Source organism: Typopeltis vanoorti, chromosome 6 (assembly GCF_054136105.1).
Source record: "Typopeltis vanoorti isolate ZY-2024b chromosome 6, IOZ_Tvanoo_1.0, whole genome shotgun sequence".
Classification (NCBI taxonomy): domain Eukaryota; kingdom Metazoa; phylum Arthropoda; class Arachnida; order Uropygi; family Thelyphonidae; genus Typopeltis; species Typopeltis vanoorti.
The window spans coordinates 35,931,514-35,948,119 of record NC_143554.1 but is presented as its reverse complement, the minus strand read 5'-3'; the positions used below and the strand labels follow the sequence as shown (position 1 = coordinate 35,948,119).

At 34.6% G+C, this 16,606-nt stretch overlaps 1 protein-coding gene across 5 annotated transcripts in view; it reads right to left on the bottom strand.

Annotated features, from left to right (window-relative positions):
- The window catches only part of LOC150105383 (lisH domain-containing protein ARMC9-like), a 694,238-nt gene that overhangs the window by 675,559 nt on the left and 2,073 nt on the right, over positions 1 to 16,606 (bottom strand). For all 5 annotated transcript variants that reach the window (XM_090394755.1, XM_090394754.1, XM_090394756.1 and 2 more), the window contains exon 2: positions 11,613 to 11,732. In XM_090394755.1, coding sequence (XP_090250881.1) covers positions 11,613 to 11,666 — 54 coding nt within the window. In that variant the 5' untranslated portion in view covers positions 11,667 to 11,732. The remainder of the gene's footprint in view (positions 1 to 11,612; positions 11,733 to 16,606) is intronic.

Below are 16,606 nucleotides of genomic sequence, written 5' to 3'. Positions count from 1 at the left end.
GGATGGATAGCTGGAACCCACCTGAATCATGGAAGAGAATAACTTGTATCATGATGATTCGTGCCCGCCATCAAAATAAGGATATTACGACTGCTGCCCAATGCTCCCTGAATACAGTAAAAACAATCAGGCATGAACTAGAGACTTGCAATGGTGACTACGAGGATGTAGCAAGAAGAAAGATCCCTAGCAGACAATCTGATTGCGTTCGTACAGCAGAATTCCTCGCAAATCTGCAGGAACAGGTGTTGAAGAACCCTGGCATTGGAATTCGGGCTTTGTTCGTGGAGTTGCTAACTGTAGTCAAGCCCTGGATAACAAGGGTAGCCAATGGTAGGCCGTATGTATGGCAGCAGGATTCGGCCCCTTGCCACACCTCTGGGAAAAGTCAAAAATGGTTGTCTGAAAATTTCTACGACTTCACCAGTCCAAATGTTTGGCCTCCAAACTCCTCAGACCTTAACCCCATGGATTATTTTGTATGGGGCGCAGTTGAAAAAGACACCAATCGCACTTCCAGTAATACAAAAGCCCAGTTAATGGATAAAATTAAAACAGTTTTTGCAGCCCTTCCCAGGGAGACTGTAGCATCAGCTTGTTCGAGGTTCCGAAGCAGAATTGAAGCTGTGATCGATGCTAATGGTGGTTATTTTGAGTAAATCTTGTTGATAGTATTGTAATTAACTCTGCCTGTAATGTTTTTTTGTCAATTCATTAAATTTAATAGATACAAAGAAGATTTTCTTTTTCCTTACGAAACTGTCAAATTTATCCCGAACACCCTGTATATCACTCTCTGTGCACTTCATGTTTGTGATTTTTCAATGAAATATCAGGGTATTACAATTTTAATATGTACTTTGCACACATGGTAACTCTGACGTGTATACACATAAAGGCCAGTTTGATGGCCTTTATGTTTAATGAAAGTTTTGCAAAGGAGCAAGTTCCTGGAAAGTGGAAGGAGGATAAAATAGTGCTACTGCATAAATAGTGATAGTAATGGAAGTATCAAACTACAGACTAGTTTGTATCTCTCCGGTGAATGTTAATATTTTGAAAAAATTGGTAAGAACTTGTATAGAAAATTGGGCAGATAAGGACAATGTTATTATTTTTTTTTTATTATGTGACACCTCCAGGGAGTCCAAAGACTCATCAAGGGAGGGCACCTACTCTACAACTCTCTGTCTCCAACACCTACAACGAACCACAAATACACTAACACCATCTACTGCCCACCATCACCACTAGTGGTGGTGGGCAGCAGATGGCATATTTTCACAAACAATCACAAACATCCATGCCCACAGTGGGATTTGAACACGCAGCCTTTTGTCTGGAGAGCAGATATGCTAACCACTCAGCCAAACCAGGTCGGCTTTATGTAGGCTGACAGAGATGTGTTACAGGGAAATCTTGTTTTAGTAATCTTGCCTTTTCCAACAATAAAAAGAGGCATTGGTGGGGATAATTTTTTTTTTTTTTTTTTTTTTTTTTTTTTTTTTTTTTTTTTTTTTTTTTGCAAAGGCATAATAGTGCTGATGTTTGGGTTCCTCAAGTAGGCTTGGATAAGCTAAAAAGGCAGGCATATGAAAGTTAGTTTAATGCAACTAAATGCAAGGTTTTAAAACATGGGATCCACAGATGGGATGCTTCATGCTCACTTGGTTTGAAATGCGAGCATGAAGCATCCCATAATGCTCACTTCATGGAGTTATACTGGCAGAAGTGCAGGAAGCAAAAGATCTTGGGGTGATTATATATTGAAAATTCAAGTTCAGAGGAATACTGCAAAACAACTAAGAGAGAAGACAACTAAGAGAAATGCTGCAATATTGAGGAGGACATTGACCATGGGGGGGGGGGGGTGCCAATCCCATTGTATAAAGTTTGATCATATCACATTGGGATTTCTGTACTCATATATGGTCAATGGAATTTGAAGACAGTGAAATAACCTTGGAGATGGTGCAGAGACATCAATGATATTATATTGGTTATGAGGAGAGACTGAAGCCATGCCAACTACAGTTTGGTGGTTTGTTACAGTTTGTTAACATATTAACAAAATTTCTCATCTGCTACCATCTACAAAAGATAAATTGTCGCCTCTATTGTTAGCTGGTGTTAACCAGATTCCTTGTGAATGTAATTTGACATACTTTGGGCAGACAGGGAAAAAACAATTCAAAATTCAATGTAATATTAATGAACATCAATATCACATTGAATATGTGAAACCTCAAGCCTCCGTAGCTCAGTCTTACCGACTGCGCTACGGAGGCTTGAGGTCGGAAAGACCTGGGTTCGATTCCTGTCCAAGACGTGTGGAACCTTTATCTGGTCTCTTTCGACTAAAGGTGAGTTAGCTGGTCACATACATGAGGTATAGGATTTTTTTCACCCGGAAACTCAGGTTTTTCATCCCCCAGAACATGCAAACTGGCCCCATGAACACATACAACTACAGACATAGGACACACCGGGAGGCATAGGACGAACCACCTTACCTTCAAAACGGTCACAATTGTGAAGTTCATAGATAAAGAACCTCAATGGTTTGAGAAAAGTTTAAGACAAGATATGAAACCTCAAAAGTCTGGTCTGACACAGTATATACTTGACACTAAACACAGTATCCAGTGGGATGAAGCTCGTCTTCTCCATAGAAGCAGTTTTAAATATGAATGCCTTTTCAAAAAAAGTTGCGAAGCCCTTTAACACTTAAATCAGAACAATTGTCTCTCTCTCTTTCTTTCTTCCCCTCCAAAAGTCTGGGAGATTCTCATTTTATATAAACATCAAAAATAGTTTAAATATTATTTATTAACATATTAATTTCTAGTTTGCAGCAACTGTTTTTAATTGGTAAACCAACTGTTGTATGTACCTTGTATTCCTGTTCTTTGATTTGCTTGTTTCTGCACGCCACTGATGATGTACTGTTATTTTCAGTAAGAAATATCTGTATTTTCATTCAAGTTAATTATTGTGGTTATCATGTAATTTGTTTAAAAAGCTCTTCTAAAGAATCCCTGTATCTCAGACAGGATTCTAAGCCAAATCATTCCAAAATGACAAATGTCACAACATACTTGTGTCTGCACTACAGGAGTGCTTCCAACTGGAAGAACTACCAACCTCTGAGGTCTCATTTTAGCAATCATTTTATAAGCTGACAAATGTATTGGATAAGGGAGAGTGATATTCTTGTACTTTCAAAGGCAATTGATGGAATACCACATGACAAGAAGTGTGCAAGGAAGAAAGGTAAGAATGGATAATAGACCTCATCCACTGACTCCTATCAGGTCAATCTCTTTTATCTAACTTCATCTGATTCAATTTAAATGTCAATTTGTTATGCAGCATCAAACAAAGGTCTTCAAAAGATCTAGATATAATCACTATAGATATATTTCACTTCCAGTACATCTGGCACTTGTGGCTGTGAAGTTTGAAAAGCATTGTAATAACTGATAAATCAAATCTCCCCTTAACAAACTCATTCTGATCTTCCTTCCCAATTATGATCCAGCTATTACACTGGCCAACACAATTTTTGCTGATTATGATCTGACAACTGTTTTTTACTAATTTGGGTGGCGCTGATTTCAAATATCAAACCCATTTTTCTCTATCACATCAGGTTTTTCCTTTATGGCATTTTCTTTTTGCTAATTTGTAAGTTTTTGATAGTTTTAAGGAGGCAATACTATTTAGAGGATCAAAAAAATCGATTTTTTAATATTATTTTCTGAAAGTATGTACTTTTAAAAATCTGTTCCTAACTTTTTATCAAGAAATTCGAAAAATTCTCAAAGATATAGCCTATTATTCAAAGCGGTGCGCAGATCAGAATCGGAGCGCTCACCGCTCTCACTTGTTAGTAAACGTCCTTTATAAATTGGCACGGCTATTTCATTGGAATGAGCAACTGGCCGAATTGCTGAGTCGAGATTTGGATACACAATTTTTTTCTTATTCTTCTTATTATAACCAGAAGTCTGAACTAAACAAAAATAGCAATCATCTATGTGATTTTTCGGTTCACGCCAAATCATTGGAATGCCAAAAGCTAATTTTTGGCGTTTTCCCTTGCTCCACTGTCGTAAATTTTCTACACATGATTTACACACTTTATTTGGAGCCCATGACTTGTCCTGATCTGCAATTTTTACGTCAAAGTATGCAAAGTACACTTTCTTAATGAAATCAGTGATATTTGTCCTTTGACTGAGAACAGTAAAGCTGCCACAAATGCAGCATAAGGAATCTACACTATTGACACAATTTCGAGTAGTAGACATGATGTATTTTCTTCACTGCCGACTAACATGCAATTAACAAGACAAAAAAAAAAAACAGAGACTTTATTGAAACGTTATAAGTGCTCATCATACTTTCACAATCGATTAACGATTGACTGATTTCGATCGTTCTTTGTCCGCTATGACGCATATAGCATTCATTTGTTTTAGGCAGTTGTCATTGCCTACTTTTCATCACCTAAATGTATTAGGTCAGTTATTCAAAGCGCCAGTACGTGCCATTGCAGATTCTTACGCATTTATTCGTTTACTAACAAGCGAGAGTGGTGAGCGCTCCAATTCTGATCTGCACACCGCTTTGAATAATAGGCTATATCTTCAGGAATTTTTCGAATTTCTTGATAAAAAGTTAGGAACAGATTTTTAAAAGTACATACTTTCAGAAAATAATATTAAAAAATCGATTTTTTTGATCCTCTAAATAGTACTGCCTCCTTAAAACTATCAAAAACTTACAAATTAGCAAAAAGAAAATGCCATAGAGGAAAAACCTGACGTGATGGAATAAAATGGGTTTGATATTTGAAATCAGCGCACCTAAATTAGTAAAAAACAAGTGTCAGATCATAATCAGCAGAAAAAAAATTTTTTTTTGTTGGCCAGTGTTATCAACCCACTTGATCTTATCCCTAACTAACTTCTCCAACACTAACTACCACTACTGCAAATATAAGAAATGACCTGTCATTTGAAGCTTAGTTTTATGCAGTGACACTATTTTACTACCTTACCTGATGAAAGGCTTTCATCAAACAAAAAATCAATGATACTCATTAATTCCCCTTAAAAACAAGGAACAATATGTCATCAAGCCTATACACCTTATTCTAGGATAATCTTACTTAATACTACATTTATTTATCATCTCTAATACTTCTAATAATTCATTTCTAATCCTGCTGCTTCCCTCTTTAATTCAAGCTTTGTACAAATCAACAGCCTGAAATAGCTTGGTGATATGGTTGCTTGTTAAATAATTCAATTATGTCATTTGTCAATATCAGTAATTAATGTTATGATTAACTGCACTAGTTTTATTTCCATTAAACAATATCATCCACCTATAACCACTTTCTTTTTACTGGCCATAAGAACCCTATGGAATTTTTCTTGGCTTGATAGGCCAAGTGCTAATTATACTGTGCTTTCCTCACCAAACACATCACTTTTCTGGTATGGTCTTTATGCATATTATGTTGACTCCATAATACCTTCCTGATAAATTGTTCTATTCATCCATTTTACACCTACCTTATTTATTCTCAAAAAACCTTACTATTCAGACATTGTTAAGTATTTTATGACTAGTCTCTATACAGTATTCATTCTTTTCCATTTAATTTCTTATTTCACTACTTCAAGTTGTCCCATGTTTTTCATAATCTCTCCATCACATAGTTACAGACAGTCTTTCCTCATAGCAGCTCTTACCTTTGAATTGTTGGTGGTTGATCGACCACCAACAGGTCAGGTCTTCAAGATCACTTGCACTGACTGATTTGGTGATAATGGTGAATAGGGAATTGAGAGAATATTGCAAAGTGTGCAAAACAGCTCCAAGGATTATGTGAATGTTGAAAAACACACTGCAGGTTATCATCACTTTTATAGCTCCTTCCTGACTATTGTGCATGTCTAGTCACACACAGTGATGATTGAGAGGCGAGTGACCAGGATAGTAACAGGTTTGTAAAATGCTCGACATGAAAATATATTGAAGGCATGGAGATTGCAAAGTTTGACTGATATATATATAAGACATGATAGAAACATAAGTTATTATACTTAAAGTGGTTGTATAAGACTGATATAGAAAAAATTTCTGAACATGTTCTCCTCCCTACTTGTCAATAACAGGTAGGATGAAAAACAGGTTATTGCTGAAAGTTGTTAAAAGTGTAATTGGAATGTGCTTGGAATGGTTGGTTGATTAGAGGTTTATTGGTGCAAAGAAAGTAATGTAGAGTGGTAATGAGTTGACAGACATAGTTGTGAGTGTTTTGCCAGTAACTGAATTTAGGTAGAGGTATGACAGATATTGCAAATAAAAACTAGTGTGAGCCTCCTGCAATAAGTTAAATTAAAAATGCCAAGAAAGTATATTCTTGTTTCAATCCTTTATGAAGTATTTTCAGGACTGGGCAACTCACTTACTAAGGCAAGGTGATGTGAAATCACCTTGCCTTAGTATCCCATAATGCAAAAGCACATAACACTGGGGAGTTCTTTTGCTTGGTTGAACAGCAGGAAGGAGTGATGACAAGAGGCCATCCCTGGAAATTATGAAAGGAAACTGTGAAAAAGAGAGTGAGGAGTGGGTTCTTTGCATGGAGGGTGGTTGAACCATGGAATGCATTGCCTGATGGAGTGGTGAGAGCGAGAACGGTCAATGAGTTCAAGGAGTGGTATGACAGACTGTGTTTCTTAGGAGGGGGGGACCTCCCCTCAATGAGTCTTGATAGACTTTGTTTCTTAGGAAGGACCTCCCACAATGAGTCTTTTGACTCCATGGAGGCCTGAATAATAATAATAATAATCATGCGTATCAAGGATTTAGGCCTAGCATGGCCTGTTTGTGCCTTAGAAGTCATCGTTGAATCGTTTAAGAGGACATCCTGGTTTTCTTTTTCCTAATGGCTTGTACTTTAAGGCTTGTTTTGGTAATCTTTCTGTTTTCATTCTTTGAACGTGTTCCATCCATTTATGTTTATATTTTTTAATTTTTTCTATTACTGGTTCTTGGTTTAATTCTTTCATAATTTCTTCATTTCTTTTGTGATCAAATATGGTATACTATGAAGTTTTTCTCATAAACTTCATTTCTGCTGTTATTAATCTTTGTTCAAGTTTTAAAAGAGGTATACCGTCAGTAGACATATCGATACAAAATTAATAACGGAAAAAATTCACATACAAAGATTATCACATACAGGCATCTTCAGTACATATTAAGCTCAAATTAAACAATAACTGACAATTCCAAAAAGCGCCACCTAAGTAGCTGGTGTAAGATAACTAAAAAGGTCAATAAATTTCCTTTAAAATAAAAAATAAAATAAAAAAAAATAAATACAATAAAAAGTTAGTAAAGATTAGCCGATTTGTAAAGTACTATCTCCCATAAAGGGGATAGACGTAAGCCGTCGGATCTGTTTAAGTTAGGAGAATGAAGTAGAGTTTTCACATGTTTCTTTATAAGGTGTTCCATGAGGAACTGACTTTTGTGAAGAACTCGTCTTTCGCCAATGAACTCTATGTCTAGTGAAGATGGCATGTTCTGCAAGTCCAGACTTTTCAGGTTTAAAGTATTCAATATAAGATTGGTGTTCTTCTAGCAGAATAGAGGCAGATCTTCCCGTTTGTCCGAAATAAGATAATCCACAAGAGCATGGAATCTGGTAGACACCTGGAAGATTAAGATGTGGAAGCTTGTCCTTAGAAGTGAGAAAGGTGGAGATTTTTCTAAATGGTCAAAAGGCAACAAAAATATTCAGTGGTTTTAAAACTTTTGCTATACGTTCACTGATGCCTTGTACATAAGGGATAGGAATGCACGTTATTTCTTCTGTGTTTGAAGAGGAAGACATATTAAAACTACTCAAAGTTCTTTTAATGAAGCAATTCTTATAACCATTAGATAGAAAGGAAACGTCTATCCCCTTTATAGGAGATAGTACTTTACAAATCAGCTAATCTTTCCTAACTTTTTATTGCATTGATTTTTTTTTTTTTTTTTAAGGAAATTTATTGACCTTTTTAGTTATCTTACACCAGCTACTTAGGTGGTGCTTTTTGGAATTGTCAGTTATTGTTTAATTTGAGCTTAATATGTACTGAAGATGCCTGTGACACACAGGCGAAAATTATACTATTAAATATTCTTTGTATGTGAATTTTTTCCGTTATTAATTTTGTATCGATAATCTTTGTCTTTTTGTTTTATTGTCCAGATTTCGCTTTCATACATTAAGACTGGTAGGGCTAATGTATTGTATACTTTTAGTCTGGTTTGTTTTTGAACTAGGTTTGGTTTAAATATAGAGTTAATTACACCTGTTATTTTTAGATATTTTGCAATTCGTTTATATCTTTTTCATTTTCATATGTGATCATACATCCTAGGTAGTTAAATGATTTTACCTGTTCTAAGATCTTGTTATCTATTACTATTTTAGTTCTTGCTGGATCTTGTCCTTTAAAGGCCATAGTTTTTGATTTTTCTGTTGATATTATCATGCCATAATCTTTGGCTATCTCATTTAGATCTAAAATAGCTTTCTGATCAAATACATTACATAATAATTACAAATTCTTCAGAATTTGTAATTATTATTTGATCGTCGGCAAAAAGGGGAGTGTTTAAGTTCACTGTAGGAGAAAGTTTAATACCTTGATGTAAATTTTTATTCCATTTTATTATTATTTCATATAAGTAAATATTAAAAAGAGTTCCTGAGAGGGGACATACCTGTCAGACCCCTTGGTTTATCTATCTCGTATATGATAGCTCGCGATTTAATCTTATTTGTATTCGATTATTTTCATATATACTTGTGATAGCTTTCAGGATATTATTTGGTTGTTTAAGCTCAGGGATACTACATCCCATATCGTTTCTTAGCCGAATAAGAAACTCAAAGAGTTTCATGCCGAATATAGTAGAAACTATATAAAGTTCGGCGATTCCAAGCTTAAGCAAATACTTGGATACTGCAGCAACTGACCCTAAAGGTAGTGCAAGCTGAGGCAACTCATGTCTAAGGTGGAGCAAGCTCCGATCACTATTCTTGATATTTACCCATAATGTGAACTTAGCTCCTAGGAGCTGTATTTCTGTTCTACATTATGAGAGGTCACTACCCAGACCGGTTTCAACCTTTATTGAGGTCTAATCAGTGAGTAGGTAGACCTAGTTAATATCAAGTTTGTAGCAAACAGAACTTACAACCCTTCTATGAGTATTGCCAAGAGGTGTCCTAATAAATTATTAGATATATGAAGAGCCAAAGGCTTCAATTCGGCGACATATGACTTGTTTAAGTCATATGTCGCCGAATTGAAGCCTTTGGCTCTTCATATATCTAATAATATATTATTTGGTATTTGTCTTTCTTTTAATATGTTAAATAATATGTTTCTTTTAACTTTGTCAAATGCTTTCTCAAAGTCAATAAATGCAATATGTGTTTCTAAACTGTATTCTCTTCTTTTCTCTATTATTAATTTTAGGCAAAAGGCTGAGTCTATACATGATCGTCCTTTTCTAAATCCATTCTGTACTTCTATAGCAGAATCCTAAATAGTTTGCTAATTAAGATTCTGCTATATATTTTGTAACAGGAATTTAGTATACTGATACCTCTATAGTTTTTAGGGTCATCTCTATTACCTTTTTTAAAGATAGGAATCACAATTGCTTTTTGCCATTCTATTGGGAGGATACCAGCTGAATAAATTTTATTCAAAAATAATAAGTCTTTCTTTGAGTCTTGTTCCTGCATATTTATATAGTTCAGAACCTAGATTATCTTCTCCAGGTGATTTTCCATTTCTTGTTTCTTTCAGGCTGATTTCTAATTCTTCTTTAGTTATTTCCTTTTCATTAATTGTTTGTCAGGTGTCTTTTTTAAAATATTTGTCTGTCCATAATTGTGTGTAGTAATTTAGAAATTCTTCTAATTTCAATTCGGTGTTTAATTTTATGTTTTCTTCGCTATCTGCATTTAAGTGTTTCAAAATCTTATTTACATTCGGTCTTATATTATATAAATCATGTTCTAAATTAGAAACAAATTTGTTCCATGATTCTCTATGTCTTTTTCTGACTTCTCTTTTAGCTATGGCTCGTATTCTTTTATATTCTATTTCATCTTCTAATCTTTTACTGCTTAACCATTTGTGATAGGCTTCTTTTTTCTTTTTGATTATTTCTTTCATTGTATCATCCAAGATCTTCAGTTTTTTCCTTTTATTGAATTTTTTGGTCTTTCCTAAGCTTTCATTTGCTGCTGCATTTAGTATCATTTTTATATTAAGCCATTCTATTTCTATTTCTTCATTTTGTTTTATTTTATCTAGATATTGGTTAATTCTTTGTTCATATAGCCATTGTACATTTGTGTCATTCAATAGTCTAGTTTTATAAACAAATGACTCAAATTTTCTTTCTGTTCTTGTTACTTGTAGCCATTTAGGTGGTAATCTTAATTTTATTTTACCAAGGAAGTGGTCACTGCTTATTTCATATCCTCTGTGAACTCTAACATCTAGTGAAAATTTTGATGTCTTTTCATTTAATATAAAATAATCTAAAATTGATTTCCATCCTCTTGCTGCCCAAGTATATTTATGTATGTATGTTTATAGAAGGAATTCATTATTTTTAGGTTATTATAAACTACAAAGTCAATCAATTTTTTACCATTCCTGTTTAGAGTATGTTCTCTGTGTATTCCTATATTATTATTAATTTTTGTGTTTTCAATTCTTGCATTTAAGTCTCCTGCTAAAATTACGTAATTTTTATTTATTTTATTATATATGTTTTGTAGCTGATTATAAAAATCAATATTATCCTGTTCTCTTCCTTCTTCTGGGGCATATAAACCAATTATTGTTAAATAGCATCTATCTATTTTTATTCTAGCTTCTATTATTCTTTCATTCCATAATTTATAATGTTTTAACTGTTTTGAAAGGGAGTTATGGATCCAAATCATGACTCCTGCTTGTGCTCTTTGGTCTGTCAACTCCAGAAAATATGAATTCTGCATTACTTCAACCTTGGTATCACTTCTGGGTCTGGTTCCCACTAATGAGACCTCAATAAGAAGTTCAAAACCTGTCTGGGTGGTGACCCTTTCCATAATGCATATCATTATGTCTGTCTATATATATAGACAGACATGTATAATGCTATGCATTATGGAAAGAGCCACCACCCAGACCGGTTTTGACCTTATTGAGGTCTCATTGGGAACCAGATCCAGAAGTGATACCAAGGTTAAAGTAATGCAGAAGTCATATTTTCATATACATCAATCCCCATTTATAGTATAACCAAGTGGATAAACTTTCAACATCCTGCAATAAGTATTTGGACTAATTGGAGATGCCTGCATTCAGTCATTAAACATTAAAGCATTATTCCATATTAAAGCAATCTAAATACAATTTCAACTTTTTTAAATAATTGCTTTAGGAATATCATAAAATGCAAGACAAAAACTGTTAATTTCAATAGTTAATCCTTACATTAAGAATGAAAAGTAATATTACCTCTTTAATTATAGCATTTAATTCACCTTCAACGGATGAAACTGACCCAGACATGGTAAATAATGCTTGAAAAATATTTATTTACTGTTTATCTCACAGATTAGCATTTTCCATCACATACTGAAATATAAAATACAGCAGTTCATCAAATGCTGTAAAACAGAATGAAAATATATTTCAAAAATAAAAAAAGCCAAATGTAATGATCAAATGGCAGTTACCAAGTGACATAATTTTCTATGTTTTGGAAGAGGAAAACAAAAGATAAAGAAATTTTATAAAGCTTCAAAAAATTTTGAAAGGTATAATTAAAATGATTATATAATTATAAACGTGAATAAATGGCACAGCTGAAAAAAATCATGCAGACTAAATGTAGCAAAACAATCCTAAAAAATGGAAAGTAGTATAGTAATGTTTTTAGTTAATAATATCTGTAGTTTAAAGACAGGCCAGGAATGTGGCTCTCTGATAGATATACAAGAATTAATTGAACACATGTCAATTGTACTTTTGATCCTCCTCATGTGAGGTATGATGTCCAATACAGGTGAATGTGGTTGAGGAATGAGATGAAAATAAACACACCTGCTTTTAATATTAGAAAAAACCATTGCAACAATACAGATAAAATGCAGAAATTTCGTTCACATTGAGCCATCAACAGAAGCAATAATATTGAGATGAAGATGAGAAGTTGCTCATCACAGCAAAATCCATTTCCAAGATGACCTGAACATACACTGAAATGCAGAAGTACAAATGCTTTACTTACACAACTATCGAAAAAAAATATGCAGAACACAGCATGCACTGAAGTACTGTACATTACAGGATGAAAGAAACTGCATTGCTCATTTCCACCATGTCAAGGAATATAGGCCATGACTATCAGAGAGAGAGTTAACAGGAAATGACAACAATGCCACCATCCCATTGTAAAATGTTTTTCAGTACGAGATGTTGAAAATTATTATTATTATTATTCAGGCCTCCATGGAGTCAAACGACTCATCGTGGGAGGTCCTTACTAAGAAACAAGTCTATCAAGACTCATCAAGGGGAGGTCCCCCCCCCCAGAGAAACACAGAGTCTATCACACCACTCCTTAAACTCATTGACCGTTCTCGTTCTCACCACTCCATCAGGCAATGCATTTCATGGTTCAACCACCCTCCATGCAAAGAAACCACTCCTCACCCTCTTTCTCACGGTTTCCTTTCGTAACTTCCAGGGATGGCCTCTTGTCATTACTCCTTCCTGCTGTTCAACCAAGCGAAAGAACTCCACCTCTCAACAGTTTAAAAATATCAATCATATCACCTCTCCTTCTATCTACCAAACTCTGCAGTCCACATTCCCTCAGCCATAACTAACATGGTACAGTCCTGAAACTATCTTTGTTATCTGCCTTTGAACCCTTTCCACAGTTAATTTATCCCCTTCAAATCCTGGGGACCAAATCTGAGAACAATAGTCTAAGTGTGGTCTGATCAGAGACTTATACAACAGAATGATAACCCTTTTATCTCTACAGGTCAGTGTCCTCATTATTGCAGCAATCCTCTGTGTTACCTTCATCACCGTTGCAATATGTCCCCTAAATTTCAGGTTTCTATCAATCATCAACCCCCAGATCTCTTGTCTACCCTACTTCCTCCAGTATAACTCCTCCCATAGAGTATGCAGCGTCCCATCGATGTTTCCCAAACCTCAAAACCTTACATTTTGCTGCATTAAACCGATACTCCCATTCATGTGCCCATCTATCTAGCTTATTCAAATCCACTTGCAAGGGCTACCACATCTGCACTATTACTAATAATCCTTCCCAGCTTCACATAATCTGCAAACAACTGAATATCCCCTTGCAATCCACTGACAATGTCATTGATATTAAACAATATAGGTCCCAGTACTGAGCCACACAGCCATCCACAAAATGTTTTTCTGGTCCAAAGAAAATCTACATAACGCAGTAAATGGAATTCAATTTAGGAAATTGAATTTAATCCACCTTATGATGTGGGCTGCAGGTCAATAGCACACATCATATAGGACTGATCTTTACTGGTGCAGTAAATTGGCACACATATCTGGAACAACTCCCAATGTGACTGCATAATAGATGTGTGGTAACAATGGGGTAGTATTCCAACACATAAAACCTTAAAGATTTTCTGAGTAATGCATTTTCCAGGTGATTAATTGGTCAGGGAACTCCACCACTACAATACCTTCAAGATATCATCATCATTATATCCCATTCATGCTTTCCCAATTTCGAAATATTTCTCAACAATGAATTGGCAGCCTGGGTCCACACAGTCAATTTGTTCCAAGTCCTCCTTTAATAGGATCTGTTTTAGGGACCATCATTTTTTACAGTATATCAGGATATCAGAATATATATTTGCTCACAGATTATGCAAAGTTGGAGAAAGCTGTGAGGAATAAAGTTCTCCTCCTTCAGTGCCACAAGCTACTTCATTCCTCACAGCTTTCTCCAACTTTGCATCATATACAAACAAATATATTTCCGATATCATTACCATATAAGTTAAATAATGGCCCCTAAAATGGATCCCTGCAGTACCCCACTAGGGAATACCTGACCAATCTCCTATCCAACTCATATCTATTATCTAATCCCATTCATTCCAATTTAAATACCAATTTATCACAAGGAAATCAAAGGCCTTTTGCAAAAGCTAAATATACTAATGTATATACAAGGTGTGACAATTCATTTCACAGAATAGTTTCACATTATCATGTATATGGCAAGTCAGACAGATCTATGACTATCAATGTTTGGATGTGTTTGTGCTATTGCCTTAAGTCATTAAAACAATCAAGCTAGTAGCAGACAAGATTTGGTAGAATTTGCATGTACATTCATTTCAATTTCATTCATTAATTTTTCTGCTTTTGGCAGAAAAATGAATGAATGGAATTTGGAATAGTGTATTAACATGAAATTTTGTACAAACTTAAGCAAAAACACAAATTGCAAAGTTTGGTCGATTGGCAGAGCCTCTGCTACTAATGGCTCACAAAAAGTTAAGCAAGTTTGAGCACAGTTAGTAGTTGGAAGGGAATCAATAATTTGATGCTGTTGGCACACTCTCCCTCAATGAGTCTTTCAACTCCCTAGAGGTGTCACATAATCATAATAATAAACTCTAGAAATGTTAAGTGTGGTTTATGATGATGATACATGAAAAAGTTGAGTGAATTATTTGAGTGGCATAAGAGGCAAGAAACAAAGACTAGGAGACCACAAACTCACTAAAAATGCAAAATGTGCAGCAATTAATTCAGTCCAACAGTGAAGCAAATTTTGATGGACAATTTGGGAATAAAAAAAATTTCTGCCAAGATAATTTCACAAGTTTTGAATGAAGATCAAAAGCAGCAGTGGCCTGATGTTTGTTCTGATCTTTCTTACAACTGGTAGTTTTTGAAAGAATTATAACTGGTGATGAAACTTGGTGCTTTCAGTATTAATCCTGAAACAAAGCACGAATCATCTTAACTGACTGAAAACAGCATGAGAGTTACTATTACAGATCAAGACAATGCTTGTTTTTTTGTTTTTTTAACTGCAAAAGCACAGTTCACTTTAAATTCATTAAACAAGGACAAACAGTGAATTAATATTATTATATAGAAGTATTGGTAAGATTACATGATTTATAAGAAAGAAGTGTCTGAACCACTGGATCAGACAAATGACAACAATTTGTTTGGGATGTGAAGCAATTACCTGCCTGCAAGTTTCTGGCTAAAAAAAAAAAAATCAATCACAAAACTGGACCATCCTCCACATTTACCAGACTTAGAGCCTCTTGCGACTTTCCTTCTTTCTCATCTTTCAGGTGATAGGTTCAGTCCCCCCAACCATACTGTTGCCATCTGGCTCTATCTTTCACCATTTCTGTCATCTATCTCTATATTGTCACAGGCATAATAAAAGTTTTACAGTTTTAGTCTGAGGTTTTTGAAATGCTGTTATTTTTCCATATTTTGTTTCATTTATTCATATTTGGTCATCCAATTTAAGTCTTTATTTTACTGTTTCTGTGTTATCAAGGTTATAAGTAATGAGACCACCAAGATATGCAAGTATCTTTACCTGTTCAAGTACATGATCTTCTAAGTTCATTGTAATTTTTTCCACCTCTCTTCCTATTTTCATTACTTTTGTTTTGCTTAAGCAAAACTGATTTTCACTCCATAAATTTTGCTTTCCTCTTGTAAAATTTTTATTGTCTTTTCCAGTTGAGACTACAAGAATAATATCATCATCATCATCTGCATTGATATTCACGCCATTTATTTACAAACCTGGATCCTTGGCTATGGCTTTATATATTTCTTCTAGATATATGGTAAATAAATGTGGGAAGAGCAGGCAATCCTACATGACATAAATGATTCCTTTTCAGAAGTTGTTTGTCTTTATATTTTATTATGTATGATGATTGCTTTGGTATCTTTATAGCAATTCATAATAAATTTTGTATTTCAGAGTCTAATGTTAATGTTATAACTGTTAAGACATCACTCCATGTATATCAAGTGATATCTTAAAATTTATCCAATAAAATTTATTGCCAGCCTGGTTGGCCAAGTGGTTAGCATATCCGCTCTCCCACTAAAAGGCTGCGGGTTCGAATCCCACCATGGGCATGGATGTTTGTGATTGTTTGTGAAAATACTCTACTGACTAGCTGAAATGTTTTATCTGTTCTATAGGTTCTCCATTCATTGAAGTTTTTGCTCCTGTTTATTTTCATAGTTTTGGTCTTTTTATTGCTGATTTTCATGTTGCATTTGTAAAACATTCAATTTAGTTAAGGAATCCTGCAAACTTGTACCAGATTTATTTAGGTGCATAACATCATCTGCATTAAGTAGAGAGGAGAGATGAATATCATCAATTTTGATATCAGGTTTCATGCCACTTTCCTTTATAATGTGATTTATAC